The 14,041-nt window shown below is 52.0% G+C and overlaps 1 protein-coding gene across 1 annotated transcript in view; it reads left to right on the top strand.

The window, feature by feature from the left end:
- Window positions 1-633: 633 nt before the first annotated feature.
- The window catches only part of LOC105991815 (probable palmitoyltransferase ZDHHC14), a gene marked incomplete at its 5' end in the record, with an annotated part of 16,969 nt that continues 3,561 nt past the window's right edge, over window positions 634-14,041 (top strand). The window contains 3 exons of the mRNA XM_013024539.1: window positions 634-778; window positions 2,113-2,222; window positions 5,061-5,163. Coding sequence (XP_012879993.1) covers window positions 634-778; window positions 2,113-2,222; window positions 5,061-5,163 — 358 coding nt within the window. The remainder of the gene's footprint in view (window positions 779-2,112; window positions 2,223-5,060; window positions 5,164-14,041) is intronic.

Genomic DNA, 14,041 nt, shown 5'->3' with positions numbered 1-14,041 from the left:
GGTTCAAAGACAGGAAAATCTGTGAGATTCTTGCCTACTAAATTACTGGCTAAACTACACAGAAAAAGCCAGAAGTGGTGCTGTGGCTCAAGTGGTAGAGTGCTAGCCTTGAATACAAAGAGGTTCTGAGTTCAAGGCTCAGACTGGCAAGAAAGGATGGAAGGAAGGAAGGAAGGAAGGAAGGAAGGAAGGAAGGAAGGAAGGAAGGAAGGAAAAGAAAGTGTCCAAACACCTGTGGCTCCTGCCTGTAATCCCTGCTACTGATGAGGCTTTGATTTAAGCATCATGGTTTGAAGCCTGAGAGAATCTTATCTCCAATTAACCAACAAACAGCTGGAAGTGGAAGTTTGCCTCAAATGGGTAGAATGCCATTTTTGAACAAAAAAGCTAAGCAATAGTGTGAGGCCCTGAGTTCAAGTACTAGTACCTGCACACACACACACACACACGCTGATAAAGACAATGGTGCTTAGGGAAGCCCATGAGTCACTGATGGAGCCCGGCTCGGCCTGTGTACGGAGGGGGATGGGGGAACCTGACATCGTCCTCATGCTGAAGGACGTCCCCCACACACATGGAATGGAAAGGACTCGAGGCTAGACCAGCGAGGGGGAGGGCTCCCTGTCATCACAGCTCCCAGCTGCAGGAGTGTCCGCGGCTCCTTGACTCCGCCACTGTGCTGGAGGCCGTGGTGTGCTTCTTCTCCGTCTGGTCCATCATCGGCCTCTCGGGATTCCATACGTACCTGATCAGCTCCAATCAGACAACCAATGAAGATGTAAGTTCCCGACCACAGGGCACAGGGGGGACAGGGAGAGGGGGAGGGTGTAGGGAGGGGTTGGGGTCCCGCTTCCCACACACACATCCCCCCCCCCAGCTGGGAGCCCTGGGAACAGTGAGCATGCTGTGGAGCATTGCTGTGTGTCGTATGTGTCCACCGTGCTGGGCATTTCTGCATTCTCCTCTTCTTCTCTGGCTGTGTCAGTCAAATGCTAAGACTGGCCAGGGGACCCCAGTCAGGCCAGGAGAAGCCCTTCCCGTCATTGCTAAATAACTGTGGAAGCTGCTTGCAGTATTTCGTCTCACGAAGAGAGTTCATGGTGGTGTGACATCCCGGAATGATTGATGACGCATCTGCCTTTCATACTTCATGTCTCTTTTTAGTTTGGGGCAGTAATTGCCCTGACCCAAAGTTTAACTTTATATCCAGGACCATCTGCCTGTATTTAATTCTGGTACAGGCGAGGAACAAAGCACGTGTCAGTAAGCATGGTCCTAGTTGCTGCGTATGCAGACACTGTCCTGCACACACAGAAACTGCTGTGTGCGCAGAAACTGAATGTCTCAGAACACGTCAGATTACCTTAAACAAAGCTGTGAGGGAAAATTCTGTGGTATCTCAGCATGGTCATGCATGCCTGTAATTCCAGCTATTTGGTAGGCAGAGACAGGAAGATGGTGAGCTCAAGGCCAGGCCAGATCCTGCGAGGTTAGCCAGACCTCATTGTATCACATTACATTATATTATGTTGGGGGGGGGGGGCGATGACTTGAGTATCTAGAGTGTTTACCTAGCAAGTGTGAGGCCTCTGGCTTCATTACCCACTACTGAAAACGAAATCAGAAAAGGAATTAGTGGTGATAAAATACACAGAGTAGGAGAGTTCATTTGATTTGTAACTGTGCATAGTAGAACCTGCACGGCAGACTATTTTATGAAGACCATGGGCTGGATTCTGTTTCTAGCCTGGCAATTGGGAGCCACACCCACTTTCCAGCCACCATTCATTTAATTGGTTTGGGTGGAAGATGTGTGAAAACATGACCACCGCCACTGGCATACATTGGAGGACCTGTTGGTACCATGCAGTACAAATAGATTAGCAACCCCAAACAGCAGCATCTAAGCTGCTGTTTGAGGATGACTCTAAGTTTGAGGGGAATGCTTATTTTCTTCTAGAAAAGTACCTCCGTGTCTCCTGGCGAGGAAATGAGCGAAGATTATTTGCATTCCCCGTAGGTGTCTCTGGGCATAGTTTGCCCAAAGGTGGTGGCAGGCGGTAGCATTGGTCTGGAGGACATTGTGTGATGCTGGCATACCTTTTCTTTCAGATCAAAGGATCTTGGTCAAACAAAAGGGGTAAAGAAAATTACAATCCCTACAGCTACGGAAATATCTTTACAAATTGCTGCGTTGCCTTGTGTGGACCCATCTCTCCAAGGTAAGACCCAGAAAGCAGCCTGCTCCTGACAGATCTGGAAAAGTCTCCTCCGTGTTAGCACAGGTCCTCCACTCCGGGCGCCCCCTGGCGGCAAAGCCCTCGCCCCCTCCCACCCCACCCCTCACAGCCCATAGATGCAGCCCCTGAAGTAGCAATCTGCCTCTGGTGGTGTTGATCCCTCTGCACATGGTTTGTGGTCTTAAACTAAATTTGTGTCAGGCTTAAGAACAATTCCCTAGTGCTTGGAATAAGGAAACTCCGTTAATTATTGAGTGAGTTCGAGCATCAGTGATGAGCCGGGAGCTAGGGTCAGCATAGTAAAGCAGCCAGGGCAGGGAACCTAGGAAAGCAATTTAAAACCTGTGGACTCTGGTGCTGAAGGCTGAGTGGCCCAGGATAGAAAGCCTGAAGGCCGCGGGGGCAGGGAGGGGTAGCCAGGCGGGCTGGACATTGTGGAGGTGACCGTGATGGTAACCATGGCAGTAGCTGACATTTATTCAACTTGTGTTCACCCTCCTCTGTGCATTTTAGAGGCGCTTGCTTTGTTGTGTTTCTGTCAGTTCTAGAGCTTGAACTCTGGGCCTCTCCCTCTCAGCCTTTTTTCTCAAGGCTTGAGGAGCTCTACCATTTGAGTCACACCTCCACCTCGGCTTTGTATTTGTAGATCTCACAATCCAAAAGACTTTTTGTCACAGTTGTTCACCTCCGGGGAAGCTCCTCCTCCTTGGAACTGCTTTAACTGCTTGCTGGGAGGTGCACTGGGGGCCAGATGGGGTGGCACAGGCCCTTAATCACAGCTACTCAGGAGGCGGAGATGGGAGCATCACCTCCCAAAGCCAGCCTGGGGCAAAAAAGAAAAAGAACTAAAGCAAAAAGGGCTAGAGGCATGTCCCATGGGAGCAGACCTGTCTGGCAAACACAAGCTCAAATCCAGTACCCCCAAAACGATAAGTGAACTGCGGTGCACTGAAATAGTAAGCGTCTCCCAGCCGGCAGCAGCTCCTGAGTTAGCAGCTGTGACTGGGGCCCCACCGAAGCCGCCCGGGCCCGCTGTGTCGGGTGAAAGCAGGAAGGCCGAGGGAACACACGCGGGTTAAAGTGAGCGCGGAGCCTTGGCGGCCAGTCCCAGGCTGAGGGCCGCTTGGCGGTTTCCGAGGGGTCAGGACTGGCCGCGCGGAACCAGCTTCAGTGTGTGGCCGCCTGGCCTCCAGGGCCTTTTCACACATTCTAGAACATGCCCTGGCGGAGGGGCACGATCGGCTCCCGGCCCTCCCTCCCTCCCTGCCCCAGGAAGCTGTGAGGGTGCAGGTGTTTGGCTCACCTCTGCTCTTCCTTCCTGCCCTCTTCTCCTGGTCTCCTCCCTCGGCCGGCCTCACGCCGATCCTGTGCCCTCCGGCTGGAGCCCAGCCTCCCCGGGCACGGCTGCCAGTGCTGAGCTTCATTGCCTCGCGTGGGTGATACATGGCGGCGTGATGCGGAGCAGGTGTCTCCGTGTCCCCACCGAGAGCCCCAGGCCACCTGTGCGGTGTCACCAGAGGGCCGGGGCGGCTCCCAGGGGCCTCGCGCAGGCGTGGAGGGAGGAATGGCAAACGGGTTCTGTCGGGCGGGCGGATGTGGCGTGCTGGCCGAGGGCCATCCATGGGCAAGCCGCGCACAGCACAGTCCCCTCAGACCCTCTGGGCTGGGGGGTGATGGGTAGGGATTTGGGGGAGGCACTGTGGGCGGCAGGGACTTGACAGATGGGAGACAGCATTGCCGGGGCCCCGAAGGGAAGCCCTGGTGGGGGGGGCAGAGGCATGCGCGGGGGTTCAGGGCCATTCGGAGGCGCAGCGGACGTGGGGCAGAGCCACGGCCCCGGCCCCGGCTGCGGGGCTGCTCCTGCCGCCCGCTGCCCGCTGCCCGTGGCTCGCAGCCGTGGCCCCGCTGCCCTGCAGACTGCTGGCCTCGTCCTTCTCTGCTGCTCAGTGAGAGCCCCACACATCCGTCCACGTTCATCCTCCCTAACGGAGCGTCATTTCAACGAAGCCGACCGGCCCAGGGCCCCTGGAAGTTAGCGCCGCCCGTCCCAGCTTCCCACCCGAGGGGAGGGCTGTGGGGAAAGGGGGCTCAGGGGCAAGGGGGGCCCTTCCCCAGGTCCTGGCCCGCGGTGGCGGGAGATCCTGGAAAGGCCTGTCTTGGGGCTGCCCCTCCGTGCAGCTCCCAGGGCTCCCCACACCGCCGGCCCCTCACCGGCTCCCCCCGAGTGCGGCCGACAGTCCTTGGTCCTCCAGGGTCGTCTGGAGCCGCCTCGCCCCAGCCTCTGCCTCTGTGTCACGTGGGAGACCACGTGACTCCACATCAGTCTCGTAAGGCCCACCCTCCCCTTCATTCAACCCCATCTCTCAAGTGCCGGGTGGGGCTGCAAGCGGATATTTTCCCACCATTCCAGCCAGGATGCGCCTCTGCAGGCCCGCGGCAGGTGGACAGGGGAGCGGGGAGGGAATGTGACTTAGAACAGACAAAGCACAGGGCGCACAGGTGAGCGAGACCCGGCCGTGTCCCCGCGCTGCAACCCGCGAGGTGCTCAGACCACGTTTGCCGTGAGACCCTAAGAGGCTGCGAGCATAAAACGTGAGCTTGAGGCCGGACAGAAGAGCAGGGACAGACCGCGGCCGGCAGAGGTGACACACATTGAGACTGAGGAAGGGGACAGCGGCGCGGCGGGTCCGGGGAGGGCCGATCCACGGGTGGGGGGGCATCCTAGAAAGAAGGGACCCAGACGTGGACGTCTTGATGCCCACTGCAGTGTCTGTGGGTTTTTCTTCATGCTCTCCCTCCTGTGTTTTCTTCTTGCTGCAGCCTCATTGACAGACGAGGGTACATCCAGCCTGACACTCCGCAGCCCGCCGCGCCCTCCAATGGGATCACCATGTACGGAGCCACGCAGTCACAGAGTGACATGGTAGGGACGGCCAGCCCCACACGCTTCTCTTCTCTCACACAGGCTCCAACCCCGAGGCCAGCCACATGCTCACTAGGGAATGGTCAAAGGGCAAATTAGGACAGTATTCAACAAGGGATCCGAGGCCAAGTCTGGCTAGCTCGCTGTTCCTTTGGTGTAGAACTAGACTGCATCTGAGCAGCAGCAAAACATTGCGTCTCATTTCACCTCAGCAGCATCTCACAGTCACCCCATTTTATACAAGATAAAGTGGGGGATTTTTTATTTAAAATGCTAAATGACTTGCTCAGATCATGCGGGGGCTGAGTCCAGGCCTGTGTACTCTCTGGCCATGGGCCCTCGCTGGGTGTCAGCGACCTCTCCACACCTGGGGGCTGAGGAGACAGTGCCCCTCAGCCTCGGCTGCTCAGCAGAATTGCAACTCTCACACCCCAGTCCTGCTAGCTCAGAACCCCAGGGCAGGGCCCACGCTCTGGGATTAATAGGGTTCCGTGGGTGAGTTTAATAGATGATCAGCAAGGAAAAAACCATAGCCATAGCCTTCAAACTCTCCAAAAGTTGGGGCTATGAGAACAGTTTTGTAGCCACTTTTTGCTCTGGTTCAGAAAAAGTATCTTTTATCAGCTGGCTTACAAGTCAGAGGGACTCAGCTGAGACTCAGCTCACACATGGTCTATTCAGAAGAAAAAAAGATAGGGAGAATTTCAACAAAAAAGACAAGATCCTGTAGGTTTCAGACAAAGCTTCCTGGAAGACATGATGATGTTTGCACTAAGTATAAAGATGACAATAAATTAGGCACCAAGGTGAGAGAGGGAGGCAGCTTTCATCACTATAACAAAAAGTCTGAAGTGATTCCCTTAGGAAAGCTGTGTTTTGCTGGGCACCAGTGGCTCACACTTGTGAACCTCAGGAGGCTGAGATCAGAGGATTGTGGGTCAGGGCCAACCAGGGCAGCAAAGTCTGAGAGACTCATCTCCAATTAACCACCAAAAAAATCCAGAAGTGGCACTGTGGCTCAAAGTGATGAGCCAAAGAGCTCAGAGACAGTGCCTAGACCCCAAGTTCAAGCCCCATGACTGACAAAAAAAAATAAAAAGAAAAGGTTTCTAGGGCACAGTTTAGAAGTTCAAGTCCCTGCTCTGTAGCCACATTGCTTTTAGGCCTCTGGTGGAGGAGCCGGGTAGAAACGGAGAGAATACGGCAGAGCGAACTGCTCACCTGATGACCAGGAAGCAAAAGAGGGGAAGAATCAGAGCACGGGGTCTCACGGTCCTGTTTGAGGGCATGCTCCCAATGATCTAAATGCCGCCTGTAGGCCTCTTCTAGAAACTCCACCATCTCCCAATAGCACCACCAGGATGAGCAAGGCATTCTCCACCGAAATTATAACAGGAGGGCCGCGCAAGCACAGCAAATGTAGAAGCACAGCCAGTGTGGCACGAGGCTGCCAGGTGCATGCTGGGAAAGGTGAAGGGGAGAGCGTGGATAGGGGAACGGGAACTCAGGGCAGCTAAGCCAGAAAAGATGCGCACAGAGGACCGCGGTGCCTTGCAAACCGGCGTGGGCTTTGTCCTGTAAAATGTCGGGGAGCCTGGCAGAGCGTCCGTTCGGCAAATACGACCTTCAGATTGTCATTTCGAGTGGGTGGGGCTGGCAGTAGGCTAGGGTGGTCTGTGCTAAACTGAGGGCAGACAGAGGAGTTCTCACGCAGGGACTGAGGGGCAGAAACAGACTCGAAAAGGACACAGCACAAACCAGGGTTTGAGACTTGAGGCCGTGGGAAGGTCTGGGAAAGGGAGCCAGGGGCGTCTCGCCCCAACCTCGTGCTGAGTGAGATGGCTGTTCCTTGCACCAGTGACCGTTCCGTGGGTGGGGCTGATTCGGCATGTGGAATTCTCTGCTTGTGTTCTGGGGGCCGGGGGAATGTGGCAAGCAGGGGGGTGGAAGGGTCAAGGAAGGGTTGTTGACCCATGTTCATGAAGAAATGGAGTGCTGGATAGCGCGTGGAATAATGAAGGTGACGTCACTCCATTTGTCAGGTAGCTAGGATTAGTCACTCATCTTCCTGACGTTCCCTGCACCCACCGCTGCCGACTGTATGCACCCCACTACGTCACTCAGGTTTCCTCGTCTGATTGGCTACTAGTGAGGACAGCAGAAGAGGGTGATCCTGAGAACTCAGTGAAGGAGAAGCCGGCAGCGCAGAGGACGGTAGATGACAGAGAACTGGGGCTGACGCTTTGGGGTGTGACAATCAGACAGGTTACCTAATGCCAGAACTGGAAAGTGAGGAAGCCAGTGGCATCGCCACCCTGGACTGTGCGAGAAATGACTTAGAGCCTGTCATCTGTTTCATCTTCCCCCCACCAGTTCATAACACAGGACTAGCACAGAGTAGGTGCTTTTTAAACCTTTGATGGAACATATGTGAAAATCCCCCTTCTAGGGGCTTCCTCGTAGTAGGTTCTTAGCAAATGTTAGGGTGCAGTTGTCTTCTTCCTCATTCCTTCCATCCTCTGATATGCCACATCTGTAAACAGCAGGCCTTAGCCACCCTACATACAGAACACAGAAGGAAAGGAGTTTCTTTGGTCTAGTGATAACACAACATGGCCTATGAAAGAATGATCTGGACAGAACCAAACTAACCTGTGGCCAAGAGAGGTCATGGTCATTTTATCCATGAGACTACAGGCGAGTACTCTGTCCTTTGTAGGAACTGCAAAGAAACTGAAGGTCTGGGCAAATGCCTACGTTGGAAAACATGAAATCAGAGTTAATAAATGTTGAATATGTCAACCTCATTAACTGTTAAAACTTAACATTCATGAAAGTGTAATTACATTTTAGAAATGATTTGTAGCTTGGCTTTCTCTTAACTCCCTAAGAATTCCTGAGCACACGTGTGATTACACAGAAGTCGTGATCAACTATAAATTAAGTCGTTTGCTCGCAGATAGACACATGTGAAGGTCTCTGACTGGAGCCCCTCCCTGGCTGCCTTCCCATGCTGCCTGGCTAGGAGAAGCCCAACGTGGCCTCCTGCTTGTTCCAGGAGAAATCTTCTTGATGCCATGACCATGCCCTGACTGGCACTGCCCTGGGCACGCGCGCTCATCTTCGGGAAAGAATGAGATCAATCCCTCAACCTACAAGGTCAGAGCGGGGACCGCCTGGATTGGGATTCAGATCCCCTCAATGCAAGAGACTCTGACACCCAGAGCTCACGTGGCAGACAAGAGTCCCGGAAAGTTCCACAGGGGAATTGAGTTACCCCCCTCCCCCCTCAAGTCCGGACAGGGAATTCCACTGAACCTTGGCCTTTAGGGTCCTTTCCAGTTCGTATCCTGTTGGACAGATGAGTTTCCAGCCCATTCCATCTTATCACCATGACAACATATTCCGCTCTGCAGTTAATGTATAGGCCAGTCGGCACCTCGTTATGTTTCCAGCTTTCTTTAGGGGTTCCTGTGGTGTGTAAGTGCTGGGCTAAGAGGACTACAGTCGTGTGCAGCAAGGCTGGTATTAAGCAGAGCCCTCACCCCACTTTCCTCTTTCTGGTTTATTCTCCCGATGGCCTTAGAGAACCCCCCAGAGGCTGGTGAGCAAATTGCCTCCATTTTTGCAGATTAATAAAACCCAGGGACCACGAGTACTTAACGGTATTTTGCCTAAAGCTTTTGCATGTTTACCCACAAGTCCCTGCTCTTAACCCTATGCTGTACCACCACCACCCATAATGAAATATTTGCAGAGAACTGACTGCATATACAATGCTTTTTTCCCACATTCTTTTAGTCTCTACAGCCTGTTATCCTCACTCCCTCTCCTGGAGAATCAGCATCTTGGAAATTAGAGATAAGGATATAAAAGTCTTAGATAAACACCCTAATATTGCAAGGGACTCTTGGCTGGATAGCGGGGGAAGCTGGCATTGAGTGGACTCGCTGGAGTCTCAACTGTGTCTCAGGTAGGGAGTCATCGGGCGCCGGGGGCTCACAGCCGTAACCCTAGCTACTCGCCAGGCTGACATCTGAGGATCACTGTTCAAAGCCAGCCTGGGCAGGAAAGCCCATGAGATTCTCACCTCCAGTTAACCAGCATAAAGCTGGACATGGAGCTGTAGTTCAAATAGTAGAGTGCCAAACTTGAGCCATAAGGCTTAGGGAAAGTACTCTGACCCTAAGTTCAAACCTCAGTATCAGCGCACACAAAAGAGTAGCAATAATAACAGTATATTTACTTAGACTGAAATTTCACATCCCCCCACAACTTGCTCTTGGAAGGTGTGGAACCTTCCAGAAGTGGGTCTCAATTGGAAGAAGTTAGGTGTGCCCTGGAAGGGGACACTGGGACCCAGTCCCTTTCTCTCTCGGCCTTTGGGCTGTGACGTGAGCAGTATCCCCGCTGTGTGCGCCCACTGTAACGTCCTGAGCCGCCAAAGGTCCCAAGTGCCGGGGCCCAGGGATCACAGGCTACAGCTGCCAGACCATGAGCCACATAAACCTTTGCTCCCTCCTAGTCCCTTACCTCAGGTATTTCCTCACAGTCCTGGAAAGCTAACTGATACTCCCCTTAAACCAGTATCAAAACATGACGAACCCAGCAGCTGTATGATGTGTTAAACTAGGATTCCAGAATAGTCCTTGTGTAATCTGGAAAAGTCAAAAGCATTGGGGAAAATTATCTTGAACCAGCTCAAATAGCACTGCCAACCACCGTCTACATTTTGGGAGGACTTGGTGAGAAGTTTCTGGTGTTCTTGCACACTTTAAGTTCTGCCACAGACGTTCCCTCCCTGGCGATCAGCTGCTGTCCTGAGTCTGCTCTGCATTTGACCAAACTTGAACCAAGAAAAAAGGCAATGTCAGTAGGATTCTATCTACTATTTGAAAAGTGTGGGTCTTTAAAGGGTTATTGGGGGAATGAAAATGTGTGCTTCTCCGTTTGCTGTTCATAGTAGATGGACTTCTATCAAAGAACTTAGGTGGTTATTTTCCCCCTTTATGATTATGTAACTGGTGAAATAAAACATGCCTATGGGTTCTTGGTGTTAGCTAGAATGTTCCCAAAGCCACAAAATTGTAAGAGAGAGAAATGAGCAGTGGTATCGCCCTCTACTGGTGAAAAGTAAAATAGCCCTCAAATGAAAACCCAAAAAGTCAGGGTAGGAGAGTAAAAAGTATTCAGGGTACCAGAAAAGTGTCAGGTAGAGAAGAGAAAAATTATTTTTTAAAAAATGAGCAAAAATAGGAGAAGTGGAAGAGAAAGTGAAGAGAGGAAAGAATGGAAGAGAGGTAGTGAGAAGAAAGAGAAAATTAAGTTAAAAAATCAGGAAGAAAAGCAAAAAAGAATTAGAAACAAAGAGGGACTGGCATGGAGGTGCACATCTATAACCCCAGCTCCTAGAGAGGCATAAGGAGGAGGATCAAAGTCCAAGGCCAACCTGAGCAAAAACTGAGACCCTGTCTAAAAAAATAACACAGCAGAAAGGCTAGAATTTGTCTCTCAAGGCTACGACAATAGAGAACTTCACTTGCAAGCACAAAACCCTGAGTTCAAAACCCAGTGCTAAAAACAAGACAAAAAATAGTAACAAAGGCTAAAAGAAAAAGAGGATGCAGAGCACTGGCGGAGCATATTGTAAACCTAACTATTCAGGAGACTAAAGTCTGGAGGATTGCGGTTCCAGACCAGGCTAGGGAGGAAGTTAACACAACCCCACCTCATTGGAAGAAGCTGGGAATGGTGGCATGTTACCATCCCAGCCACAACAGGGTTAAAACTCAGGATACTGAATTAAAATTCAGGTTCAATAAGATATCTGATTGGTATTAGCTGAGCAGACGTCATCCCCAACAAAATGAAAAAGCAAAGAAACAAACATACAAATCCAGGAGAGCCCAGCTCAAACCAACACAAACAAAAATAAATAAATAGGTTTTGGAGGTGTGGTTCTATGGTAGTATACCAGACTAACAAATGCAAGGTGCTGAGTTCAAACCCCAGTGTCACCAAAAGAGAAAAGGAAGTCGAAGAATATTCATCCCCACAGTCACATGAGAAAGAGCCGCCACTAGGAAGCTCCAGCGACTCCTCATCCTTGGGATTGTGACAGTGCAGAAAAAAATGTGGGGAAACTCTGCCCTAAAAACAATCTATCTTAAAGTAGGCGCTGGTGGCTCACACCTGTAACCCTAGCTACTCAGAATGCTGGGGTCTGAGGATCGGGGGTTCAAAGCCAGCCAAATGAAGGAAAGTCTGTGAGACTCTTATCTCCAATAAACCACCAGAAAACCAGAAGTGGTGCTGTGGCTCAAGTGATAGAGCGCTAGCCTTGAGCTGAAGAGCTGAGAGACAGCGCCCAGGCCCCGAGTTCAAGCCCCACAGCAAACAACAACAACTATATATATATATATATATATATATATATATATGTATATGTTTATATATGTGTGTATACATATATATATATATATATCATATTCTTGGTTATTTGATTCCTGTGGGGGTCTTTTTCTAAAAAGATATTCAAAACAAACCAAGTTTGTGGGAAGAGCATCGCACGGCGGGGCTCGTCCTCTGATGCGATCCTGTATGTCCCACTCCTGCCACTGAGCCCACAGCTTTCTATGAACCCCTGCAGTGGGAGCGAGCGTGGTCTCTGTGAGAAGTCCCTGTGAATGTGGCATGTGATCTTTGAAGTCATAGCCTGGGGCCTGGTTTAGACTCTCGGGTCCCTGGGCCTGTGCTCACTGGAAGCACAGGACTGGGAGGCAGGGCAGAGAGACGCCTGCAATGGAACTTGGAGAGACAGTCATCGTTTATGGTGACAGCCCACAAATCTCTGCAGTCAGTGCTTGAGGTCTGATTCCGCTGTTGGGAAGGATTTTGGAGTGACTGGTAGGTAGACTTTAAGGGGGGGGGGCAGTACCCAGGTACTTGACTTTTTTTGTTCAAGGCTGGAGCTCTACCACTTGAGCCACACCTCCACTTATGGCTTTGTGCTGGTTAATAGGAGATAAGAGTCTCTCATGGACTTTTCTGGCTAGGCTGGCTTTGAAATGCGATGCTTAGAAGTCTGTGTCCTGAGTAGCTAGGAGCTACCAACACCTTGACTTTTTTAATTTAGTAATTGACTGAAACAAAACTTTGCTCTCAGTCCTGTTTCTTTTTTTTTTTTTTATTGCTATCCTCAAGCGCTATGATAAACTACAGAGCGTTTCCACAGGCTCCCAGCCCGTGAGGCCGGCGCTGGCTTTGTCCAGTTGGAAGCGAGCTGTCAGTCTAGTGTTTAAGCCCCAGTGATTGAGTGTGGCCGCAAAGCCGGGTCTGATGTGGCCTGCATCGTACTATGGGGGCTTCTGTGAGAAAATGAACACCGAACACAGGAACGAGGCCCGCCTAGCGAGGGGCCCTGGAGCAGCAGCTTTCCTAGCCACTCCTCCGGGCCTGTGGTTTAAGCAGACAAGGTAGCGTTTGTCGCTGTCCCCGAAGGCATTGGGAATTCCACACTGACCTCACCAGTGACCATTCCTGCCATGGCAGCCATCTTATCCTAGAGGGCTCTGCTGGGTGCCTGCGGGCACTGATGGAAAGAAGGCGTAGGCAGGAAACAAGTGATCAAGAAGACAAGAATGGCCAGGTATGGTGTCACATGCCTGTAATATCAGCACTCTGGATGGCAAATTTGAAGCAGCCTTAGCAGCTTAGCTAAATGTTGTTTTAAAACAAAAAGCAAAATAGTAGAACATGGAGGAAATGGAGAGAGAAACAGGAAGGGAGAGAGAAAAAATAGGACAAAGAGACAGCGCTGGAAGTGGGCTTGGCTCCTTCACAGCGGGGCTGTCACAGCGGGGCTGTCACAGCGGGGTGGTCCCTTCTGGCTGATCCTCTAGTGCACGTCGTGTGACTCTGAAGAGCTGATCCTGAAACTAGAATTTGTCAATTACTTCTCAACACAAAGGGTTCCCTTGGGTCACAGAGACAGCAAATCCCATTTGCAATTTCCCCATGTTGTGGAGCTGGATGGTTGCATGGACTGAGATTAGGAACTGAGTGGGAAGTCAGGAAGGACGGGTTGGCAGCTGTCTGCCCCGCCCTGTGCCCTGGCCGTGTCCACAGTGTGGCAGCTGGGCCTTCTCTACCAGTGTGAAAATAAGAGGGGTCTAGCCCTGGCCTGTCCCAAAGCTGCACAGCTCCTGTGGGCCAGCCCTGCCCAGTCAGCTCCGAGCCTGTGTGCTAAGCGGGCTGGTGGGGCGGGAGCAGCAAGCTGACACGGCCCAGGGTCTGCAGCCTGACAGCCGGCTGCCAAGGAGCCATGCCTGAGGCGGGGGAGGGGGGACTGGTCCTGGGCTTGAACTCTGGGCCTAAGTGCTGTCCCTGAGCTTTTTAATTCAAGGCTAGCACTCTACCATTAGAGCCACAGCTCTACTACCAGCTGTTTGGTGGTGAATTGGCGATAAGAGTCTCACGGGCTTTCCTGCCCAGGCTGGCTTTGAACCGCAATCCTGAGTAGCTAGGATTACAGGCGTGGGTCGCCGCCACTGGCTCAAGTGCGTTTCAGTGGTTCTTTCATCCCCTCTGAATGGCACTGCCCACGCTTTCCTCCACCCGCACCTCAGCCCCTCCCCAGCTCTCTGTCTGGCTGGGCATTGATTGGTTTGATTGAGGAGAGCGAGGATGGCCTTGGAGCTCGTGCTAGCACCAGGACCCTTTAGCTGCTTTTCTTGTTATTGCTGTAAGTAGTTGACTTGTAAGTAAGCACGTCCATTGATGCGTACAGGCGGCCTGATCAGCGCCACCCCTCCTCCCCCGGCTTTGTCCCTCCTCCCCCAGCTCTGTCCCTCCTCCCCCGGCTCTGTCCCTCCTCCCC

The sequence above is a fragment of the Dipodomys ordii genome, unplaced genomic scaffold, assembly GCF_000151885.1.
Source record: "Dipodomys ordii isolate 6190 unplaced genomic scaffold, Dord_2.0 Scaffold77, whole genome shotgun sequence".
In the NCBI taxonomy this organism is placed as follows: Eukaryota; Metazoa; Chordata; class Mammalia; order Rodentia; family Heteromyidae; genus Dipodomys; species Dipodomys ordii.
The sequence above is the reverse complement of the archived record's forward strand: the minus strand, read 5'-3'. Positions and strand labels throughout refer to the sequence as shown.